The sequence below is a fragment of the Cinclus cinclus genome, chromosome Z (assembly GCF_963662255.1).
Source record: "Cinclus cinclus chromosome Z, bCinCin1.1, whole genome shotgun sequence".
Taxonomy (NCBI): Eukaryota; Metazoa; Chordata; class Aves; order Passeriformes; family Cinclidae; genus Cinclus; species Cinclus cinclus.
In genome coordinates, this window is record NC_085084.1 from 47836585 (window position 1) to 47861891 (window position 25307).

The 25307-nt window shown below is 36.0% G+C and overlaps 1 protein-coding gene across 4 annotated transcripts in view; it reads right to left on the reverse strand.

The window, feature by feature from the left end:
- Positions 1 to 25307, reverse strand: part of NTRK2 (neurotrophic receptor tyrosine kinase 2) — a 201623-nt gene that overhangs the window by 104218 nt on the left and 72098 nt on the right. Inside the window, exons 12-14 of one of the 4 annotated variants that reach the window (XM_062514088.1) lie at positions 18430 to 18501; positions 8099 to 8167; positions 7199 to 7236 (exon numbers count right to left, since the gene is read on the reverse strand). The exons of 2 other annotated variants lie outside the window; for them this stretch is intronic. In XM_062514088.1, coding sequence (XP_062370072.1) covers positions 7199 to 7236; positions 8099 to 8167; positions 18430 to 18501 — 179 coding nt within the window. Of the gene's footprint in view, positions 1 to 7198; positions 7237 to 8098; positions 8168 to 18429; positions 18502 to 25307 lie in introns of those variants that run through there. One more of the 4 variants, XM_062514085.1, reaches the window with a different exon arrangement.

Consider the following 25307-nt stretch of genomic DNA (forward strand, 5'->3'; position numbering starts at 1 on the left):
AATTGTATCTACCAGCTTAATCAACATCAGAATTTACCTCTAATAATTGTCTTATTGAAAACTCCTCCTAGAAAAAGAACAGACCTCTATATTTAGGCTGTTTCTTCTAGATACTGAACTTATATCAAATTGGTTCCAAAAGCAGTTTTTACATGCATGATGATAAAAAAATATGTCTGAAATACACTATATAACATTGCAGTTGTTCAAATAGGTGAAAAATTTTAAAATTGCCTATGGATATACAAAGCAGACTTGGTACAATACTCAGAGATCTGGTATGATCCCAGAAGAGAAAAACACAACAAAACATTTCAGAAACAAGAAAATGAACATATAATCTGCTGTAATCCAAGTACAGCAAACACATTAATGGGAAAATATGACATGCCCTAGTGAAAAGCAAAAAAAGATAAAAAACTTGGACATAACCTGTGATACAACCATTTCAACATTCTTTTGTATTCTGTTTCATTAAATCTGTCAAGAAATCCAGATAGTCTGGGCCAGGAAATAGAAGTCTCAAAGCAAAACAGACTTCAAACCACAGCACTGACATTCCCTCAGAATAGTTTGTAAAATCTACATATCGTACATGACCTAAAAACTTTTATTTTGTTAAGTTCTGAATAAATGGGGTATGGCCTGACATGCAAAAATTTGTGTCTTGTAGGCAACAGCTGAACATGCAGTTATTTGACCTGAATACACACACATTTGATTGAATGTACATGTTAAAGACACATGCATTTAAATTAAATTAAAGTAAATTAAATTAAATATAAATAAAACTACTTCAAACAGTTGGGGGGTGCTTTATAAATAAAATAATCATCAATTATGCTATAAAATATAATTAAGGAGTTGAATCTCACTTTTTAGCGGAACACAAAGACAACAATAGCATTTTTATAACAGGAAGCAGATGAGGAACTCAAAGACTGACATATTTTTCGATGTACTGCACTACTACTAATGAAATACAAGATGTGATCAATTTGCATCTCTGAGTAAAGACAAAATGATATGTGAAAGACACAATGATATGAAATTATAGAACTTTATTGGTCTGTTTAAAGTAAATTCATCTAATACATTTTTTATAGTTTGTCCAAACTGTTATGGTAGCATTTGAGCATAAAAACAATGGCTGACTCTTTCACAAAACATGAAACAGTTTCAACATGAAGAATTAGAGGGAAGATGGGGAGAAAAGACTCACAGCTTGCTGACAGATCACAACAAGCAATTTTTAAACCACGGGATCACAGAATGGTTCAGGTTGAAAGGGACCACAGTGGGTCCTGTCATCCAACCTCCCTATTCCACCCACAGCACATTGTGCCCAGAAGGCTTTTGAATCTCCAGTGAAGGAGACTCTACAACCTCTCTGGGCAATCTGTTCCAGTGCCTGGACACCTGCACAGCAAAGAAGTTCTTCCTCGTGTTCAGGTGGAATTTCCTGTGCATCAGTTTGTGCCCACTGCCTCTTGTCTTGCTACTTGGCTTCCATGATGTGATGCTATTGTTGAAGGCAATTTTGTGTTATAATTCAAAATATTGCTTTTTTTTCATGTGTGAAAAAAGTATTTTAGGAAAGAATGTTAAAGTTCTATACCCTGATACCAACTGAATGACTCTTCCTGTTTTTAAACTGAGCCTGAAATATTAAAAAATACTCTGGAACAGAGACCTCTGAATGGCGGTGAAAGATATTTGAAGTGTATTTGTTAAAGACTCTGGTCTTGGGTTTGTACAGTCGTGTGGCAACCCAATTATGCTCGCAGAGTAGTGAAGTCAGTAATACCAATTAAATATCTGTGTTAAAAGAAGCTCTCAGGAAAATAAATCTGGATTTCTTTTCTGTTTGGTGGACATGCCTGACAAGGGAGCCTTACTCTGCTTACATGAGAGAAAAATTAAAGCTATCATAAGAAAACCATGACTTTACCCTTTATTTTCTTGAATACCAGATAGTTCCTTGAAATTTTATATGGTTGATCCTGTCCTTCCAGATGAGGAACAAAGTAACAGTGAAAATTTATAATGCAAGGAGACATGTTTCCTACTGTATTAAGATGTAATCCACTTAGTAACCTTGCTGTGACTTGCTGCCTCTACAGACTATGGGGGAATGGCCCTCTTCAAAATGAAAGCAGTCTGGCTCTATGCTGCCTACAACTCTGCTCCAGGCCAGGACACGTGCTTATCCAACACACTCCTTGCAGCTGCAAAAATATAGCTAGTCATGGAAGGTTGCTATTAAAATTAGAAGGATATAGCATGTCCATACTGAAACAATACACACTCCAATATGGGCTCTTCCAATCTATTGGGGGTTTTTTGGATGAAAGTAAGTCAACCAGTTAATCCCTGATTAAAACACAATACCATGTTCTTCAAGTTCAGTAATGTACATGCTTGTGGAACTGAACAGCTATATTAATTTCAAATCAATGCAACATTTCCTATCTTCAGAGCAGATTTAATTTGTATGAACAAAAGAAAAACAGAGCAAATTGAAGCCAGCTTCAAAAATTAGGGATACACATTCCTTTGGAAGTAGGACAATGAAATGGGCTGTGAAATACACACCACTAATATCCTCTGGGTACCGTATGACGTTGCACTCATACTCAATACTTCCAACCACCACAAACTCTTGCTCTAGAGATCAGATGATGAAAATCTCTCACAACATGGACGTGAATAGTCTGGAATACTTTACACCATCACATAATGATGGCAAAGTCCTTCAAAAGAATATTCCAAGACCCTGCACATTTCTGCCCTAAGAAGACGAGAGCTAATCACAAGTCACAAAGTAGGACATTGAGCTCTCTGAAGAGCAGTAAACAGAACCACCAAAAATTGGAAGGAAGAGGAGAAGCCAGAGAGAATGATGGAGAAGATATATTAAAAACCTTTACATAAGATTTTGGGGTTTTCTTTGAAAAGAAACATGAACAAAATCTTAGCCACTCAATCCTAACATTAATAACTTTTGAATTATTTCAAATAATAAAATATTATTAATAATAATTAACATTTATTAATAAGTATTTTAAATAACTATTATTAGCTGGGAAAAGATGGCTGCAATAAAAAGCACTCAGGATGATTTTTTCATCTGTTGGGTAATAGTTTCCAAAGATTTACAAAAGATTTTCAAGCTTTTAAACATTAAAATAGGTGCAAAGTGATGGCCATCATGGTGATGATTAATTGTCAACTTAACGTGGAGAGCTGGGTAAAGGGATTGACAAATTTTATATGAAGGCTGTTGTTTAAAGAGCCACTTGGAAGTGTACAGGTCATTTTCACATGGCAAAATTCCATGTTTCATAGTTCTTGAAAAACCAGGCCTAGGGATTGGGTTTCTTGGGAAAAAAATTGATTTTTAGTGCTTCTGCCTACAGTCAAAAAAGTAAAAGCAATCCCCACAAGAACTATTTGCAGTAATATTGCTTTCAACTAGCTGTCCACAGGTTTTCTTGGCACTGTGTGCTGTTCCCAAGGATCTTGATCTTGCTCCCACTGAAAAGCATGTTTTTCTTCACTTCTGCCTGGGAGAGATCCAGCTGGTAGACAAAGGCAGAGGAAAGGATGAAGACTGCCTTTCACGGGTTAGGATACTCAAGACACATATTGCCATGAAAATCTCTCACAGCAGCTTTAGTCTGCCCTGGCTGTGAGCTTCCAGGATTCCCATTTAAAAGAGAGATGGTCCCTAGGTAGCTTTCTTCAGGAACAGAGATTTTTTCAACTGCTTCCACCTCGCTTTTCATGACAGGCAGCTGCAGCAAGCACAGCTCTGACCTCTGCCTGGGAACAATGCACTTCTTTGCAGCATAGATTTGGCCACTGGTCAAGCTTCCACCACATTCAATAGAAACAGGCTTATTTAACAGACTGGATGACATGACTTGCCTCACACCAAAACACCCCCAGCAGTGCTTCCTCTCCAGGCCCCCAGCTAATCTGCCCATCAAACTGTTCAACAGCTTATCTCAACATGTCTCTGAGCATATTAAATGTCTATCTAAAATAAATTCTAGTACAAATAAACCCCTTCTAGCAGAACCTTAGAAATATGCTTTTATTTTAGTTCCATGTCTGGCACAGTGAAAAAAAAAATAGCAACTCTGCCTTTAGACATTTCATATCCTTTTTTATTGCTCAGTAAAACAATATAAAAGCTTTTTAATGTCAAATCCTAGATGTTCATCAACTTTTACTATGTTAATGGTTCCTGTATGATTTTTAGTTTCAGTCTTACTTTATCTTAAGGAGGTCAAGAATTTGTAATTAAGTGAGCCCTTTGTAAACCAACACCATTTGGGCAGATCAGAATCTCTGCAGTTACAAGCAATGTCACTTACAATCAAGCTGAAAGACAGAAGCTAGTGGGTTATCACAATTTTAATGTTAAAATTTAGCTCCCTTAGCTTTAAGAGGCTCTGTCCACATACTGAAAAGAAACCATTTCAGGAACATGAAGTCTTTTTCCATCAAGCATTAAACATCTGTGCTAAGACATTATTAGTAACAAATCACGTGCTGTAATCCATAACATTCTGTGAATATCTGCATCAAATAATAATGTACTATCTAGCATAATGTAGTACAAAATATGTAAGAAGGATATTCTACAGTACAGATATAAATATATATATATATATTTCAGTGGTGCATAGAGCAGTTGTTGTTTATTAAAGTTACCTCCATGATTACATAAAATCCAAAATATTGTGTCAGTACATTCTGAAACACTTGAAGTTCAAACCTACCCCTATCTGATAAAGATGAACTGCAAAGTGCTACAAAATAAATTACAAAAAAAGTTATGTAAAATCCCCAATCAATAACTGTGCATACTTATGCATATAAATATTACGAGCCAGAAAGAACTACCTTTTAAAATTAAATATTTCAAAAGTCAACTGCCAAATACCAGCTTTGCAAGTTTGCTTTTTCCCTGCCAAAAGAAAAGGGTTCAGATTCTCACCTCATTAATTTGACAAAAAATTTTGAACATATAACTGAAATATGCTGACTTTGCCCCAGCAAAACTTCATACTAGAATTTGGGCTACTGGGTCACGCTCTGCTCATGATCCAATATATGTTTGATGTAAGTCCACTGACTTTAGCTCAAATATTGCCGCTAGATGATTGTCTGCAGATTTAGAATTAGCTCTATGACATCAGACATTATTTCAACAGGAGGAGAGATTCATGGATAAGCAAGAAGTTTGAGAAGAAAATAATTACAAGGAAGTTAAAACTGAATCAGTAATCAGAAGAAAAAGCTAAGATCTCTGGAAAATAAGACCATGTCCACAGAGACTTAGGAAAGAAAAAAGGCAGACATTCTTAATACTCTTTCTCAGGAAGAGCAGAGCATTTGATGACATCTAGCTTCAAACAAGAACTATGATGGATATCCTTAATTACTGCCATCCCTTCCCAAATCACCACAGTATGTGCAGGGCGACAAATACAACACGATTCCTAGGTCATCAGCAGACTTCCAGCTCTGTCCTCTTCTTTAATGTGGGGAGCAGAATACATCTTTGGGACAGATTTTTAGCAACTGCATCTGCCCTTCCCTAACTAGTGGAAAGGGAAAGGAAGTGTCTCCCTACATAGGCCAATAGGAATGCAAATGTGGACATATTTCTTGACTAATAAGGATATTTTTGAAACTTGAGCACAGCAGGAATAAAGAACTTGGATGCCAAAGACTCAAGAGAATACAAGAAAAATGTTGAAGGATTAAAAATCTTAGAAGGCAAAAAAGCTAGTAAATACACAGAAATAGAATGAGAGTCAAGACACTACTCTAGAAAGAGAGGGATGGTACATGGCCTTAAAAGATTGCAGTAAAAGAGAAGGCAATAGTGTTACAATGGAAGAGTGAAAATGGCTGAAATTAAAAACAGGTAACAATGAAAAACAAATACATTCGGGACAAAATAATACCATCTCTTCTCTTTCACTAAGCATAACTGTAAGAAATTAAATTCAAATAATATCTCAAAAATTTAACCAGACTACACAGAAACATAAGCATCTACCTCAGTCTTTCACTACTAGTCTTTGTAGCTAGCTCTCAGTTAAAAAAACCCTGAAACTTCATACTTCTTTTCCCTAAATGGAAAAGATCAAAGTAGGCCATCCATATTTGATATATAAATCAAATGAAAATTAATTTTGAGTACTATATCTAAATGCAGCCCTACTCTTGAAATATGCTCATGCCTTCATCTAGCTTTACTTGTTATAGTAGACTCTTCTCTGCAGTATAGTGAAGCACATTCTGAAGCATATTTCACAGTTAAATATGGACAGCTAAAAAAGCCTCTAAGTCTACATCTGAAGGACCAGCCACATACTGTTGTTATTCTTGCTCTTGGCTCAGAATAAGCATTCTGGCCTATTGCAGATTTGTATGCTTATTCAAACTCAGGGACTATCTTGAATAAGCACAACCTAACTGAATGTCTAAGTGATGGCACTGCTTCAATGCCCAAACACACCAAACAGTATTGCCACTTTTCTGTATATAGCTTAGACTCCCCATCTTCCTTCCTGGTAAAGTCAGTGGAACTACATACATAATAAGATTTGCAGGGCCAGCTCTGCAACTTACTGCTTCAGGAGTTAAAACCATATCCTGCAAATATACAAGAACTTAACTTTAAGGATGTGAGCATTCCCACTGAAGCCAGTGAGAATGCACACACTCAAACTAAGCATTGTAGAAATTTTGCAGAGGCTTTAATGCAATAAAACAAAAGCAGCTTTGCAGTTCACCTTTGATAAATATTATTTATAAAAACATATTTCCAGTTAAGTTCAAACAGAAAAAAAATTGACAGAGGAAACAATATAATTTCATTTCAATGTCATTTTGGAAGACACAGCGAAGACAAGGCAATAGGAAAGATTGTGATAGCTTATTTCTGGACTTTCTTGAGTTTTTTAGCTGCCTCAGGGCTTCGCTTTTCCCTGCTCTTGGAAAAACAGCTACTGATTTTAATGTACTTCTATAGTTCTCCAAACATAACCAATGTTTAAAAAAGAAATCCAAGGGAGGTGGCACTTCACTGGGCAAGAACACTGTCCACTCCCTACAGTGCAGCACACAGACTCCACAAGCTCAAAGGCCCTCTCTCATATTTTCCTTATTTCATTTACCCATCCAGTGGGATCTTATGAAATAAAACAAAACCTAAAAGAAACAAAATAAAATGTGAGAAATCATGCTTAAAAAAAAGTCAAAGAAAAATCAGTACAAAAGACCAAACACAAATGAATACTTGACAATCAAACACATGCACAGAAAAAGCATTTAAAGCATACATAAATCACATGAAAACTGTACATGGATTTATTAAAATGACAACATTATCTATATCTTGTGCCTAAAGATTTTATTTGTTAAATAAAAATGTATAACTTGTGCTATCTGTCTTTAACATATCAACGTACTCAGACTGAGCTGTAACACAGTAAGTCTACAATTCTGCAACCAGGGACTGTACTATGTATGGGTTAGTAAAACCTCAGCCAGGTGCTCTGCCTTGTGCCAAGGCTTATGGTGAACAGCCCAAAGTGCACAATCAAGATCTCTGTCTTGGGGACACCAATTAAATGAAGGGTACCCCACTGTGCCACAGACTTACTCTAAGTACATCACCAGGATCCTCTCTAACTTTTGTTTCACACCTTAGCACTGTGCACATCATCCTTTCTTCCTGCTCTGAACAGGCTGCTGCCCTTAATGGCATTAACTGTCTCTGTAGTGGCAGAAAAAAGTAGAGCTGGGGGAAATATTAGTCAATTATCTTGAAATTAATTGCATTTAAATATCAAGAGGAACTTAAAAATCAACAACTAAATATGATGGCACACTGAAATACATAAAAATCCCTGGGATGTGTTCTGCTCTGAGGTGAAGGAAAAACCCATCCCCCAAACCCTACCTGACCAGCTAGGGCTAAGAATTTTTAAAAACACTACATAGGGTCCTGTGTGGAATTCAACTATCTCACTTTATGGCACAAATACTTCCTAAAACAGCATTACCTTACCCAGTCTGTTGTTATCTGATGCAGTTGAGTTATTATGTACATCGCTGTTGACAGCCACCATTACTTGCTCTGATGACATTTGAAAAAAACACATGTGAGAGTTTTACTATAAGTCAGCAAATGTAAACTTCAGCAGTAGTTTTTGTCTGGTTTTGCAGGCTTTTCAATCGTGTTTTAATAAGTTCTCAATGTTTGTGAAGTCTGAAAATTTATCCATATTCCAGAGAAATCTAAACATTTCAGAGCCAAATCTTGATTTGCATTCAATGAATGGAACTTATGCTATAAGTTTCAAGACAATTTTAATTTTACTCTTAGTAGCAATGACTAATTCATTTACATTGCATTTTCTTGTTTGTTTCTACCCTGGAAGAAGGTGAGACTTACAGAAGCTGAACTTGCTAACTTTGTATGATCCCACACTTCAAAAGTGCGTGGCAAAATACCTTTTCTTTGAAACAGTTATTAAGGTCCCATGTAACGTGTCAAAAAATCACAAAGGGATCTGTTAATTCACAGACAAAAATAGAGTGTCAGTTGAAGAGAGCCTCATTTCGGACCAGTAAACAATTATATGAAGGAAGTTTAGAAGTTATAGGTTAGAAAAGGAGAAATATGATCAAGGATTTTAGTAGCCTACAAACAAGTCTAATGCATGGTTGCTACCTTCCTCTTGAATTTCCTAAGTTCTCTCCTGAAATTTTGCTTTCTTAAATATGGGAGATTTTATATGTTCCTGGCAATTTACGATAAAGGATACACACATGTATTTATATAAAAACTCACAATTATACCACACTTTTAACACCAGAGCAAATAATTGCAAGGGAAAGGTTTTTTGACTTTTAGATTATTCCTTACCTGGTCTGCTGCAGTCATGGTGAAATCACATTGCTGTGTTTTAAGTCACCTCTGAATTTTAGTTTGAGAAGTTGCCGACTAATGAGCTAATATTTAGTGTCCAGTACACAGGCAAAGCACAGGCACAAAACAGAACTGCTTATAACTCCTGCAATCTTCACATGATGGGAGGGGCAGGGGTAGAGAAAAAGTGGTACAACTATTTTAAGGAAGGCAAGCTGATATTCTTGCAAACTACCAGAGGTGCTTAAGGAGAAGGTTTAGTGGTGGGCTTGGTAGTCTTAGGTTAATGATTGGACTTGATGATCTTAAAGGCATTTTTCAACTGTAGTGATTCTATTATTCCATATTCTTAGTTGCATTTGTGTGTATTTTAGTAACCCTGGTAGTCAACAGTGGCATCTAAAGCAACATTATGGGAAAAACCTCAGACTTATGACTGCGTAGCCTACAGGAGTCAAGAAGTTCACAAGGAGTCCTGCAAATGCTATGGAAGGCAGAAAAATTAATTGCAATAAAAACATCTTTTAAAGAATAAAACAATTAACAGAAAGGAGGAAAGAAAGGAGGAAAGAAAGAAGGAAGGAAAGGAAGGAAAGGAAGGAAGAAAGGAAGGAAGGAAGGAAGGAAGGAAGGAAGGAAGGAAAGGAAGGAAAGGAAGGAAAGGAAGGAAGAAAGGAAGAAAGGAAGAAAGGAAGGAAAGGAAGGAAAGGAAGGAAAGGAAGGAAAGGAAGGAAGAAAGGAAGAAAGGAAGAAAGGAAGAAAGGAAGAAAGGAAGAAAGGAAGAAAGAAAGAAAGAAAGAAAGAAAGAAAGAAAGAAAGAAAGAAAGAAAAAAGAAAGAAAGAAAAAGAAAGAGAGAGAGAAAGAGAGAAAGAGAGAAAGAAAGAGAGAAAGAGAGAGAGAGAGAAAGAGAGAAAGAGAGATAGAGAGAAAGAAAGAAAGAAAGAGAAAGAGAGAAAGAGAGAAAGAAAGAAAGAAAGAAAGAAAGAAAGAAAGAAAGAAAGAAAGAGAGAAAGGGAGAAAGAGAGAAAGAGAGAAAGAAAGGGAGAAAGAAAGGGAGAAAGGGAGAAAGAAAGAGAGAAAGAAAGAGAGAAAGAAAGAGAGAAAGAAAGAGAGAAAGAAAGAAAGAAAGAAAGAAAGAAAGAAAGAAAGAAAGAAAGAAAGAAAGAAAGAAAGAAAGAAAGAAAGAAAGAAAGAGGAAAAAGGTGAAAGAAAGGAAAATGTGCAAAAAAGACAATAATCTATTAACTTTAATCATTAAAACATGGAAAGAAACCAGGTGCAGTATACAGAAATGAAAAGGATATATGAACACAAAATAATTGTGGAGTGCAGGGTAGAGGGGACAATGGAGCAAGGAAACAGGACAAATATAAAGATGAAGAAACTGAACAGAAATGTTACAGAAAAATAGAAACCTCATTTGCACACTGGATCTCTGATTATTTGGAGACACTGAGTTAACAAAGGCAAAATATTATGGGATAGATAGTAGATATTTAGGAGACAATTTCTCGTGTCCTAAATGCCAGTTTCCCATTTGACTTCTGAGTTCAAATGGAGTCACTGAGGCAAGTTGAGGCAAAGCTTGATTTTGGCTTAAGTTGCTGCTGAGGCTCTGTATTCTGAGTTTAATATTAGTTTTAAAAGTACACTACTTACACATATGCTAGTTATATAACTTGCCACTCAGACTTGCTGAGGAAAGAATAAAAATAAAAAAAGTCAAATTGAAAGTGGAAGACAGAAAAAACCTATTCATTTTCCCTGTACAAGGAATGACAGTACTTCATTCATCCTTTAAAGGAGCATTATGTATCTGTCTCTCTGATATGCAAATTTTTCCAAGACAGTATAGAAAATAAGTAGTTTAAAATGTAACCAGGTGATACCTTTATTTCCAATAGCAGGTCTTCATTCAAAAAGTTTTGAAATCCACTCTGTATTAATTATTATTCTTCAAAAAAACTTCATAAAGAATCTGAAGTACACTCTTTTGGGAACACCAAATTTAAGCCTAACTGCTTAATAGAAAGAGTAGTTTGAATTATATTATTAGTAAGGACCGGTTGAGCCACCAATTAGGACTTTTTAAAATCCTACTTTCTAGAAGTGCCACAGTTGACTATCTCATTAGCTTTGCAGATGTGTATCTCAGATACTGGATGATATGTACTGTTCTGAGTGTTTACCCTGATTGGCAGCTGGATAAAATGTCACCAACTAACTGTTCCTAGCTTTACAATTCATTAGACAGAAAAGCATGAAAAGAAATGTATAATAGCAAAACCCCTACCTTTATACCTACTCTACTGATTTTGAAAGAAGAGCCTTTAAACTTGATCATTTTTAAATGTAAAGAAACCAATTTTTTCCATCTTCAACCAGCACACAGCAAGAAACTGAGCAGTCAATGGCATAACGTAACATTATATGCATCACAACATCTAATTGCCGTATTTGGGAAAATCACTGTTCTTGGGATAGTCAGACATTCACAGACTCCATTTCTTCCTGTCCCAACAATCTGAATCATACTTCTTCTCACTAGTTATGCTCCCTACAAGGTATCACCTAAGTTATTCAGGAAGGAAAATGCTACAAGATGGTAATCTTCTGAAATTTTTTCACAAAACAAGATGCTAAATTTTAGTTGACTAAAATCCTTCTTGCTCCAACAGGATTTGAAATACTATATTGCAATGAGTTGTGATAAACTGAAGGTTTGAACTTTCTTGGTCATTTCCAACATGACCTACACTCTGTCAGAATAAATAAAATTGCCCAATAATGATGACTTAACTGGATACAGAACTAAGTTTTATGTACTCACATCCTAGTCACCAATTATGTCTCTACAGATGAGTTACATAAATTTGGGGACCATGTATCTAAGCCACATCATTCAAAAGTACAACCAAAAATAATGCCAAAAAACTGAAACTTTCTAAGGTGTTAAGTCCCATTCCATCTTCTCTCTTCATAAAGTGCATAAGATTTATTCTAATATTGCATAAGGTTTGCATAAAGGTTTATACAGAATATTGTTTGTGGTCCTGATCCAAACAAAGCATTTTGAATTGAAAATCAACGTAAATTTTCCTTTTTCTAATGTGGAGTAAATTGAGCATACATTGCATGTATCTCTTTATTCTTTTTAATGAACTGTGATTTTTTTGAAGAAAGTGCAAACTGATGACTGGAAGGGAGAAGGCAAAAGTAAGGGTTGCATTACCTAAAATGATAGTCTTATCAAGTTGTCAGTTTCTTGTTTCAAGTAGGAAAGAAAATGAAACCATTTATTCGTAGTTTTATTTGCTTCTTGGATCTGAGCTATTGCTTCAAAAAGCAGTGCTGGCTAATGCTGTGGCAAAATCAGGACAAAATATCACCTAGTTTTTATTGGAAAGCAAGAAGAGGCTCCTGGATAGCTTCTGCAGAATTTTTGTTGCACAAGGAAGAATAATGTCTTGTCTTATAGAGCATCTTATAAAAAAAAAATAAAATGTCTTGTCTTGCCTACACAGAAGCAGAAGATAAAGTTCTCTGAAGAAATACATATATTGTCTTAGGATTTTGCAGATTTTACATGCCCTAGGCTCAATACTGCCTTTTATTTCAGTGCACAAATATATAAACTTTACGACAATTATTTTTCTTTCATCTAAAAATTGTTTTTACCTCATAAAATACTAAGGCCATATTTTGAATTAATATAATTAAAAGCTCTAATAACAAGCATAAATATTGCTTTTTAAACAAAGGATAGAAGTATGTGTAGAAGACAAACAAATCAACTTATAAGAGACCAGGGATTCACAGAAAATTCTGTATCTAAATTCAACATTAGTCTCTATTTTCTGATCCAATTTTCCTGTAACTGAATTTACTTAGTAAATGGAAAAACTAGGACCAGAAGAGACTAAATAGTCTAATCCATGAAGTTATAGATCAAGATAAAGAATTTTAACCCTCTTACATGCTCCATTTACTTATAACAGGAAGGCAGCACACAATCATATTAAACTCAGGATGATTTACAGTAACCCAAAATTAAAACATTTCTTCAAAATATCCAGTATCTTATAAAGATTTCTTTTCCACTGTCATTGTCTCTTCCTCTAAGGTCTAAATTTATACTCCACAGATTAGGATACACAGCTTGTAATTTTATGGATGCTTCCACCTGTATTAGATCTCCAAATAAGCATAATAAAATTGGAGTCATCACCAGCAGTATTGGAGTCAGTATTCAAACTATTTAATTGTTTGTTTCATTAATCTACAAGTTCATTAAATGGGAATGGAGGTCAAACAGGATTATGCATACTTAAGTATAGAACCTCATACAGCTGTTCTCAGCGTTAAAGAAGCTAGAGCTAAGAGATGATAAAAGTGGGCCTTTTTACTCAACATTTTAGAGACCAAAAAAATCTTGGGTTAACAGTCCTCTACACTGCTAACAGGGATCATTTAATGTCTTAATCTGTTTTTCTTTAGTTTGATCTGGACTTTTGATTTTATTTCACAGTATGATACATTGGAAGACATGGTCATTTTCCAAGCAGGCAGCAGGAAAAAAAACATTTGTGCTATGCAATCATTCTCAATGAGAGTCATTACCCTCATGATTTCCAGTGCAGTATCCAACAGAAGTTTCCTTTTACAGTGCTGCTGCTCATGCTGTAGTTGTTTTGCTTTCTATTGATTAGTGACAGTCAAGGACATTAAGAGCTGAAGCTCAAACCACTATTGCTCAGAGAGAGCCAGTACATATATTTTGCAGAGCTTCTAATTCAGGGACAGTTAAAGTAAAAAAGAGAGAGACTGAATAAGCAACTGTTCAGAAACAGGAACAGAACCTGGAATTAAGAGCAGTTCTCCACAGAACCACAGAAAAATGTATCAGTAGAAACCCAGATCATAGCAAAGAGTGTAGCAATTACTTACATTACTTATTTACATACACATTTTAAAACATGGATATCTGCAGGTAATTTTACACTTAATTTCCATGAAACACTCTACGCCTGAGAAATCAATCAATAAATCAAAGGATGCTTTCTCAAAGCCTCCTGAAATTACCTGAAAAGTCGAAGCTCTTAGGAAAGAAGGCCCTTTACCTCATGACACCCCTAGAATTTGTATTTAAATGCACTTATTGGTATACATATAAAATGCTGAAATGCTACTGCACAGCTAAAATTTTGACAAGCATCAGTTTACAGTCACAAGAAAGATCAGAGCACTTGAAAGACACAGCATAATTATATCTTGTCCCTTTGAAAAAAAGAATCTCTGTCAATTTTGAAACCATTATGTCTCTACCCAAATATTGAAGACAACTCTGCCATCCAGTTATCATGAGTAATTCCAAATATTTCATATTTTCAATATATGACCTTTTAATAAGACCTGGCATGAGAGTTTTTATATACAAATTAAAGAAATAACATTGCTTGTTACAGTACAATAGGAATTATGGAACCATCAGATATGTTCACTTATAATGGGATTATTTTGCTTACTGCTCCCTTACAACAATAGTAATAGTTGACCTTTAATCAACTACCATCCTCATACCTGTTATTGAGCAATTCTCCAGCTTCCTTGTTATGACATTTTACCTTGTATCTGTGAAATGTGAACAATTCTTAAAAGATGCATCTCATAATCACTCAGTGCCTCTAGTAAAACAACTGTGGGGTTCCTTTACAGTCACTACTAGTCAAGCATTTCCACAAGGCGATAAAAAATATTCCCTAAAAAATTCATCTGTGCATAGTCTACAATCAAGACAATGGACTGACAGCAAACCAAGAGCCAAATTCCAGCTAGTCCCATTAATGTTACGCTCCATGAAGACAAACTACATAATTTCTGTGCATTTCCTCTTCCTCCATCTTATGCAGACTTCTAGGTCCATGACCAGAGATCACTGCCCCATTTTGATACAATCTTGGCTCGAGTATTTTACCCCACACATTCTCTCTTGATAGAAATTTAAGATGTAGGTCCCATAGGTGATCAGATCCACACAGCATGTGTTTATGAGATGTTGGTTTTGATTGTCAAACCTGGTCTATGTCTATGACAAGGCAATGTATTCTTAGTGAATGAGAGAAGGGATATGGATGTTGTCTGCCTGTACTTCAGTCAAGCCTTTGAAGGTATTTCCCACAGCACTCTTCTAGAGAAACTGGCTGCTCACAGCTTGGATGAGTGCACTGTTCTCAGGGTTAAACACGGTCTGGATACCTGGGCCCAGAGAGTGTTGGTGAAAGGAGTTACATTCAGCTGGTGGCCAGTCACCAGTGGCTTTCACCAGGGAAAAAGATAAAATAGTGAAAAAATGCTGCTATTAATCTCTTACCACAACTCTAATGCCATCGAACAGGAAAGACAACCTTGGAGTTGCCATCCACTGAACTTTAATTACAGTAGTCCTCCTCCACAGTAACACATGGCCTTTGTGGGAGGTGAAGGGTGAGGCAGAGGATGCTTCCTCATTAATCTTGTGGCCTGGTTTTACATCCCTGAGAAGTCACCTTGAACTTTTGCATATTTTTGTAGGCAGTTTGAAGAACATGCATTCAGGTCCTGGACCTATTTCAAGGGTCCATGAAATTTTCTTTCTCCCTAGATATTACAGTATGTTGGAATCCCTCCCCAAAGCATAAGATGGAAAATATTTGTAAGGAAAAATATTGCACAAAACAGTACTAAATGAAGCAATTTGAATCTTCCAGAAAACAGCTACTTGGAGCCATTGTGAAAATTTTCACAATGTGCACTTAGTCCAGTCTAGCCTTGGTGTGCTTTTACTCTATTCTCAGTTTTACATGGACACAAAATGGATTTCCATTCAAAGGAGCACTCTTCACAGGATACACCAAGGAAAGGAGAAGAAAAATGGTCTCGGGGGAAAAGGGAAGTTGCCACTCTTCATATTTATGAATGCTACCTCTTACAGAACCCTTTTGATGCAACAAATCACATACATTTATCGTGCTAATTCCATCTATATTGCAACCAAGAAGCCCCACCTGTAGACCCAGGCACTTCAGAGTAAAAGTAAACAATGTTACTAAGTGATACTATGTATTTATAAATTTTGTAAAGATCAAATAAATGAGACATGAATCTATAGTAGATACCATATGTAATTGCCATAGCTGCCAGAGAAGGCTATTAGCACTACAAGGCTTATCTCTTACTTGAAACTGCATTCCTGCAAACGGAGGGTATGGGTTTTCATCCACATCTGGCACACAGGATGCCATATATGTTATATGATTTTGAATTTCTGACTGAATACTCTTTCTGTTACCACTGACACTCTAGAGAAATAAACTCCCAAGGTGTTTAAACAAGAATAGAAATATCCCTTCTCTTTCTGTGTAAGTGAAACAAACTCCTGTCCTGTTACCAGGTCAAATAAAACCACTCTCCAGCATATTACTGTAATCTAACGTTTTAGAGATAAAACCAGGAAAAGAGTACTTATATTGCTCAGTTATCACTGTAACATTGCTGAGGTGAGCCTTCTGAATTTCCCTCTTTCTACACAAAGAATGGGATTGTAAATGTATTAAGGTTAACAAAATGTTTGAAATGTATTTGAAATAAACAATATTTCTTCTGAAAGAAGAGAGACATGTTTTCCTTGGTGACAATTCCCCTAAAGGCACCATTTAAGAAAAGCAGAATCCTCAGTCTTCGTAGTCAGATTGACTTTTCAATCAATAAGTAGGTATACCAATACACCTTACTCTTCCTTGGTCAGGCAAACAGAATGCCTGCTTTTGGGCTTCAGAAACTAGACAGGTTCCAGCCTGCAACAACTGCAGGTCAGAAGTCCCCGGAACCTGGCAATGTTTTGGCCATGGTACTGCCAGTGTTGGCCAAGGTGTTTCTCTCCACTGCTGCTACAGCCACTGCACAAAGAGCCAGCAACAGTGTTAACACCAGCCTATCTTCCACAAGATAGGCTTCCTATCTCATCCCTATCTCCCCAGCCACCTCCTAGAATATAAACTCAAGATATATATGGAGCAAGGCTACTACAAGCTATAGCTTGAATGACCCTCCACACCTAATTAATCATGTGAATTCAGACACAAAAGAAGATGTGGAACAGACACACAAGAAGTTCCAAACAGTAGTTAACAAGCCAAAAACCCTCTGCAATGTGCAAGACTGCTTCCTTCCAGGCCCATGTGCTAAGGTAAATTCAAAGACAGAGACGTTCAGAGCACATATTTACCAGTAAATAAAAATATGCAGAGGTGTATCTTCTTCTTTTATCCACAATCATTTAATCAATATTAAAGTTACTATTTTGGCCTAGGACAAGCAGAACTTTCCTAGAAAATGTTCCAGTACTTTTCAAAGGAGAGCATGGGTCAAAAATTTTTTCAAGTGCATATGGGGCTGTCCTACTTGAGGAATGTGGGAAAAGCAAGTTTTAAACCTGTGGACACAATCTATGCCTTTTCCTACGGGGCTGAGAACATACCTTAGTCCCATTGATGGCATACTGGTGACCTTAAAGACTGCTGTGCATTGACCCAGAACCAAGTCAAATTATACAGTATATGAAAACCACACACTGTGATTACTGTCCAGAGAGACCACTTAAGAGATAATACAGAACTAAGTTATTTCTGATTATGTGAAGTTAATTGGAGGAGGTGAGTCAGTTATGTGAGATGCATGCTATTATTGCAACAGAATTTATAATTTTCAGAATAATTGTACCAGTATCTGCTAATGTAGGGCCCAGAAGTCTGGCATTTGGCCAATGGTAATTATTTAGGCGTGTTGCCATGAATTACTATTGATGGAACACAAAGTAATTTTTGACATTCTGTCAGAAAAATGCATAAAAAGTACTTGAGAGCTTTTTTGATTTTACTCTTGCCTGGACTGGAAAATAAGATGTTGACTGAAAAAATGTTAAAGATCTTTTTAAAAACACCCCACCAAATCCACACATAAGCCTGAGCTGAAACCCAGGATTTGCGACATCCCCCTGGATACATAGCTAGGTTTGCTTAGGCCAATAGACTCGCAAGAGTTGCTTCACAATATATTTGTAATGACCAAAGCAGGGCAAAAAACTTATGTTTCCATGTACTTATTTAGACCATTCAAATTTTTCAAATATTTCAGTAGAAAAAATCCCTTTCAAGTTCTGTTCAAAGCCCTGACATTAGTTACCTGGATTCCTAAGGGAACATACTATGCATCATTAATTCACAATTTTGACTGCATGTGTAATTTTTCAACCCAAAATGTATGTATTCATGTATACACAAATATACATAAGAGGATACATACATCCTGAAAAAAAAAAACTGAAACATATGAAGTATTTTATAGTGACATCTCTTCTAAGAATAATTAATCAGGTATATTTAATAACAACATTCTTTACAGGTTAGTCTGAATAGCTTTATTATCTCACCTTCATTGTCGCAGTCTTGCAATGAAAGCCATATTTGATCTACCAGACCAACTCCTTTTACTTCACCATGAACTGGAATGGAATGCATTACCATTAATGCAATTAATGTCAAGGGTTTGGTTTGCAATTGCCAATGCTACTCTTTTAAAAATTTATATTTTTTCATCTTTATCTTCATCAATTTTATCTTTATTTTACTTTCTTTTTCATTCTACACTGCAGAAGAGAAATCATCCACTGTGATACTTTTAGACTGTTCTCATTTCACATTTTTCATACAAAACCATCTGTAACATGCGAAAGACTGACATTATTGGTATTTTTTGGACTGGATTCTATGAATGTAACTTGTACATGTGTTTTAGAGCTATAAAAAAGCACATCACTTCAATATATTTTTTTTAAATTGCAATCTTATGCTGCATGATAAGCAGCATGGCGATACACTTCAGCCACTGGCCAAATATTTCTTGGTGTATATTCTGGGCCTCCAAAGACAAACTTGGTGTAGTAATAATCTGTACAAAACTCAGAGCCAAGGCTTGGTCACGCTGCATTGCAGCAATTTTTTTACTTGGTGCTTATGAGTTTTGTCCAGGACTTTTGCTTTTGTTGGGTATAACATAAAGACAAGCCCCTTACAACTTAACATCAAACCAACTTGTTCAGCACCAGGCCCTACTCCTCACTCCCAGTACTGAGAGTAACCTATAAGAAACTTGTGCTGCCTAAAGGTCCTGCAAGTTCCCCTCTGTTGTGCCTGAGACCCTGGTGTTCCCTTGCTGAAGCAGGAGGTACCCAGGCAGCTAAACAAGAGGTATTTGCATCCCCTTCTGCTCTACTCCAAGGTACCTCAGCATGTGGCATCACATAAACATGGACAGAAGATTTGCAGCGCTGGGTATTATTTGCAATGTGAATATATATTAACTTAACATGCAAAGGCAGCAGATTTGTAGCCAGCAGATCTGGACATAGGTTATGAATTCAACATAGGGACAAACATCTAAAAATAAAAAATATATAAAAGCTAACCCCAGCCAAATGGCAAGGCTCAATTTAAGTAATCTATTTAAACTATACTGCTTGAAAAATTGTGTAACTGCACATTTATATATATATGTACATACAAACTCCCTCAAACATATTTCATATGAGTCACTGAAGAGCTTTTTCCTTGGAAATCACATTAACATATCAAAAACAGCAATAGAAATAGATTTTCTATTACTAGCATTTTATGAACACCATAAAATCAACAGAATACATAAAGAATTTATTTAGGCCATATTAAATATTATGTCAGTAGAATGAGCAAAGTGAAGTGTGCTTATTGCTTGACTGATTAGAGATTCTGGCCAACAGCAAATTTGGATCCATCATGTTCAACAAGTGTGATTCATTTCATAATATTCTGTAATCAAGTTGAGTTCCAGAAGCTTGTGCCTTGAATTATTACAATAACTCTGTACTCTGTCATGACTTTAGACCTTTATCTTGTCCAGATTTTTCTAAAAGGCAGGAGAGGGAAGAGATGATGGCCTGAATGTTACTTATTGTTTTTCAGCCAACACAAAAATTATACTAGACCAATATTTTTAACTCCTGCAAATACATTCAGCTCATTTTACTCAAGTTACCTTGATCTTAAATATCACTTTTAAGTCACAGAATAGAATTTTCAGAAAGCAGACACTCTAAAGCAGTATGAGTTCTTTGTGAAAACTGAAGCATTTAAGGAATGATACACAGCCTTGTTTGCTTCTTGACAAAGCATCAAACCTCTGTTTAGGAAGCTTACTCAGAAAGAAAATGCTTGGATGAGATAATACTCTAACAGGATTCTAAACTAAAGATATTAAAATATTTGTCTGTATTTCTAACTGTTTATGATATTTCTCAAAACAGGAAAGATATTTTACAGGGACAAATATTTCCACTGCTATTAAAGGAGCATTTTTTCCTTTGCTGCAATTACAATACTGGATCTGGTACTCCCTAGGATTTACAATATAACTTCAGGAAGTGAGGTTAGTTAATGAATGAGCATGTAACATGTTTACTTATCCTACACTGAACTTAATTCTAAATAGAGGAAAAAAAAAATTATCAAAAATCTAGGAAAAAAGCAGGCAAAAACCATATTAATATTTTTTAAAACATGAATTACTCTGGCAGCTCTGGAAAAAAAACTACCAAAACACATTAAGAAATATCATTGCTCATGCTGTGGGAACCACCTTTCCCTTGCAAAGAAAGAAAATTTTCTCAAACTCGACTCTATTTTACAAATCTTGTAATATCAAATAATTTATATATAACACGGCTTTACAGTTTTCCTGTCCAGCCCATCCAGTCCCACAGTATTAATGGGGACAGGACAGCAGGGCGAAAGCCCCTTGTCATGCCTGACACGACACTGTTCACAAAAGCAGTACCCCTGTAGTTGGATCAGGGCAGAGCCCTCTCCAGTAATAATGTGACTTTCTGTACAAGTCCAACTATGCTAAGAGTTATTGATGACAACCTCGAATAAAACAGTAATTAAATCTTCCAAAACACTCCTATGACTGGACAAGGGTTGTGGGAAGGACAGACACCAAGCAGCAGTTCTGACCTTGAAAGAAAACTATTGATTGGATTTTGCCTTGTGAAAGGAAGAAGAGAAAACTGAAACCAACCATTCTGAATCATTAATGAGTTCCCACAGCATGGTCCTAACTCCAGTTTTTACATATCCATGTACATTTTTCTTTTGGCTTCCTCAAAACTAGCCCATTTGCAATCTATACATGAAAAGAAACTGTAAATTCATTCAAGACAACATGAAGTACCTCTAGACAGCAACAAGTTTTGTGTATGTCAGATTGTGTAACACTTAACAACATACATGTTACATAAACTTTCAAATACACACACACACACACGTGTGTGTGTGTGTTTGTGTGTCTGAGCGTGTTTACTCATGTTATTACTGTAAATGGGTAAAAGATGCTATTAATTGCCTTTGCTACCACTGTGTTTATGTTAGTACCCACTGAGACATAATGTGACTTTCCCATCTTTCAGTAATCCCTAGGACTGAGCATTTCTACGAGGAATTTAAACCTTAAAAAAGAGAAATTTAGGCTGGTGATTTTTAAAGAAAAGCTTCATAGAATGAAACAAAGCAAAATTATATGAAAAGTTGTAATTTGTGTGGCAGGAAAAATTCAAGTAACTGCTGTTTTGTATTGATTACCCCTAAAGTAGTAAAGTAAAGTAAATGGGGAGCAAAAGGCCAACCATTAGATAACACATAGGAAGGTGTGGGATTATTTTCTCCTTATTTATCTTACATTTCACTCATCCTCCTTCTTACTGAGTTTTCCCTCCTCAACATGCTCCTTAGTTTTTCTTCTACACCATCTTTTCTACAAATTGTCTCCAACAGCTTTTCTTCAGTAGGTCCAGTTACAGTGCTATTTAATGTAACACAAAGAAACCATCCTCCTTTGTTCTTGGCCCATCTAGCAGTCCCAAAGAAAATCATTCCCTATTAAAATACTTCTATACAGAAGTCATAACTTTATTAATAAAATTACTTTTCTGATACCTTTATTAAACAAATAAACCATGTTAAAATTTGGCATCTGTTAAGCCAAGATTTCTTCTAAAATGTGATCAAACAAAGTGAACTTGAAGAAAAACATCCAACAGCCAAATGATCATTGACTGTAAGCATTTCCTCCTAAAGAGATGCAACCCAACCAAAACCAGCAAAGCGCAAATATGAAATTATTTTTCTTTTTACTATCCATTACAAGAAGGAATAAATGTGATGACTTCTGTCCTCGCTGTCACACAGCAGCATATTAGCAGATGTATACAGGCTGTGTGGACACAAAGGAGTGCACAGTGCTGTCCAAAACAGTGATCTCATGTGTGAGAGAAATTGGCTACTTTCAAAGCATCCATGTAATTAATTTCCCTTTAATTGCTTATTTAATTACTAATACTGTCACCATCTAGAAATTAGAAATGTTATCTTTACCAAGGATATTATGGTAACATTGACAAATGTAGGAATTGTTACTACTGGAATTAGATTAATTTGCCTTCTCCACTAACAGAATATAAAAATCCAACTCAGTAACACTGCAACTTCTTTACTTAATAACTACAGAAATACTGTCATAAGATAATATGTCAACCATTATCTTACACCAAGTATACAGAGGATTAAAAATTAGATACTGGTATAATTGCATTCAGAAGGAGATTATCCCTTTAGCCCTGAACTCGGAAATACAACACCTCTGCTCACACCATGGAAATACATATTTTTGTACGCTAGTAAAAAAAGTCCAAAAAAGATTGAAAGACCACAGGTTAGAAAAAAGTGAGCTATACAATGATACAGACACTCATTAAGTAAGAGGGAAAGAGATGAGTACAACATGCGAAGGACAATGTGCACACCTACTCTAAAGCAAGAAATAAATGCACCTTCAGTGTTAGTACAAAACTGTATGAAAACACAGTAAATTCAGCAAGAGATTTACAAAATGAATTTATGTGGTGCTACAAGGAAGGAGAAGAATTGTTCACAATGTTATTTTTCAATTTATATTTGTGCTCTAGCTCTGTCTGTCCCATAAAATTCAAGCAATGAATGATGAGGTGTTTCAATGACATGAACTGGCAACATCTAAATGCCATATCCAAGGTCTATAACACCTATTAATTATTTCTTTCTGATAAAACCAGAAAAAGAATATTCCAAATCAAAAGACCATTATTAGATATCTCATTCCCATTAGATTTCAAATTAGAAACCTTCCTACTTTTGTTACATGGCTGTGTTCAGAACCCATGGCTCCTTTTATACAAAATCAAGGAGGAATAAAAGGCAGTGGAATATCTCTCTGTAAAAAAAGTTTATGATCTTGGCTATAACTACTACAGCCTCCTAACTACAGGTCAGAGAGGATCTGTCATGATTTGAAAACAATGATCTGCATACATTGCTATGCATAAAGTCATTTATAGGCCAAGGGAAAATTTTCTAGTTATGTGCACATTACAAATCTGTTATCTGTGGAGTCTATCATAGTGCTGATTCTGCACTGATGGGTGGCTCCTATTTCTATCAATGGCGTTTGTGGTGCTGAAAAAGCAATAAGACAGGCTAGGGCAAAGAAATTTCTCTTATTGCTGATTGAACCCTATATCACCCCACACCATGCCAGAACAAGCCATCCTTCTAATTTTACACAGCTGATCCACACTTCTAATCAGCTGCTTCTGCGTGCATAATGGTGGGTGGGAAAGGCCTCAGGTTTTTTTTGCATTCATTACTTTAATTGTACATATTGTACACATTGAAATTCACTGTATTCATTGAAATAGAGAAAAGTCTGGCTGCTGATTGCATTTTTACGGTATTCTTGGATATGCTCATATCCAATCATGTGGTTGAATCCTGCTATGCAGAGCTCTCCTTTCTCAGCTTCCTACTTTTTTGATCCTATAATGGCTGTGGTAAAAGAAACACATTTCTTGGCCCTGCCTATCTGTTCTTTAATGACACTGATCTGGCCTTGGTGCATCCCAAACTGAAGGCTAAATATTTTAATTTTTCTTTCCTTTTCTTCTTTGGTTTTCTTAAAAAGGTGCATGGGAATTCATGACTATGAAGATTCAATGAAGGGCACCATAAAAAACAGATAACTGCAGGACATTATTAATAACTAAGCAGAAGGACATCATTCACAACAGAAGCACAGATATCTTCCCCGGTCCCATTATATTATTTTGAAATATAGATAGCTTCTGGTATCAAATTCCATACTAACAAACCAGCCCCACAACCATACAGTTCCACTGACTGCAAGAGCTTCATTTCAGGTTGGCAGCCTTTAGAGACAAGTAAAAAGATAGCTTCCCAAGATTTCACTCTGCTGTTACTGAGCTCAGATCATCTCCTAGGCTCAGTCATGATGACTGGGCAAAGTCTGGCAGTGTTTGTAAAATACTTGTAAAAATGTGTTTCCAATACCATCCTCACTTAGAAAAAACTCTTACACTGTTGTTCTCCAATACATCATATGACTTGTCTCTTGTCAGAGATGGTACTCTCCAAAGCCCTCAATCCTCTCCCCTCAGGTTTTTTTAAATTCACTTTCTCATTGATTTTTGTTTTTTCCTTCTCTCAGTGACATAAGGGACCATTTCAAAGTCTGGCTGGACTTTCCCCAGATAGACAAGAAGTCTCACTATGCCTGTTATTTTCATGCTTCCAATAGAACTGAAGTGAATCCCACCTTCCCCAACCAAGTATGGCATCTTCAATCCCAGCAACTCCTACACAGCTCTGGGCCCCTATCTTCATCCATTCACACTCTTCTCTTTGTATTCAGAATATAATCAATCCTTCCAATACAAAATTGGGAAAAGGTGTGATTTTTTTATCTTCTTTGCCTTGCTCTTTCTTAGTTGCAACCTTTTCCTCTTTCCTCATCACAACTTAAGAAATTCCCTACCTGCACACTTTTTCTAGTCTCCTAACTTGGACCTGAAGTCCTTCTCTTCTGTATTTCCTTCCTTTTATTTCCACTACTCCCTCACGCTCTTCATCACTTCTCAGTTCATCTTCTATAACATCAAGCTTGGCCTTTTTTTTGTTTGTTTTTTTTTAGAAAAATAATCCAGTCTGTCTCTGAAACTATTAACTGTGTTTCTCATTGTGCTCAATGAATGATTTGCAGGGGGTTCACCTGCTCTTATTTTTGGACTGTTAGTCTTCTGACTAGAGTCACCTTTGTGTGTATCCAAAATCTTACTCAGCATAGGCTTGACCCATGAGTTTTTTCTTGCTACTTTAACACATCATTCAG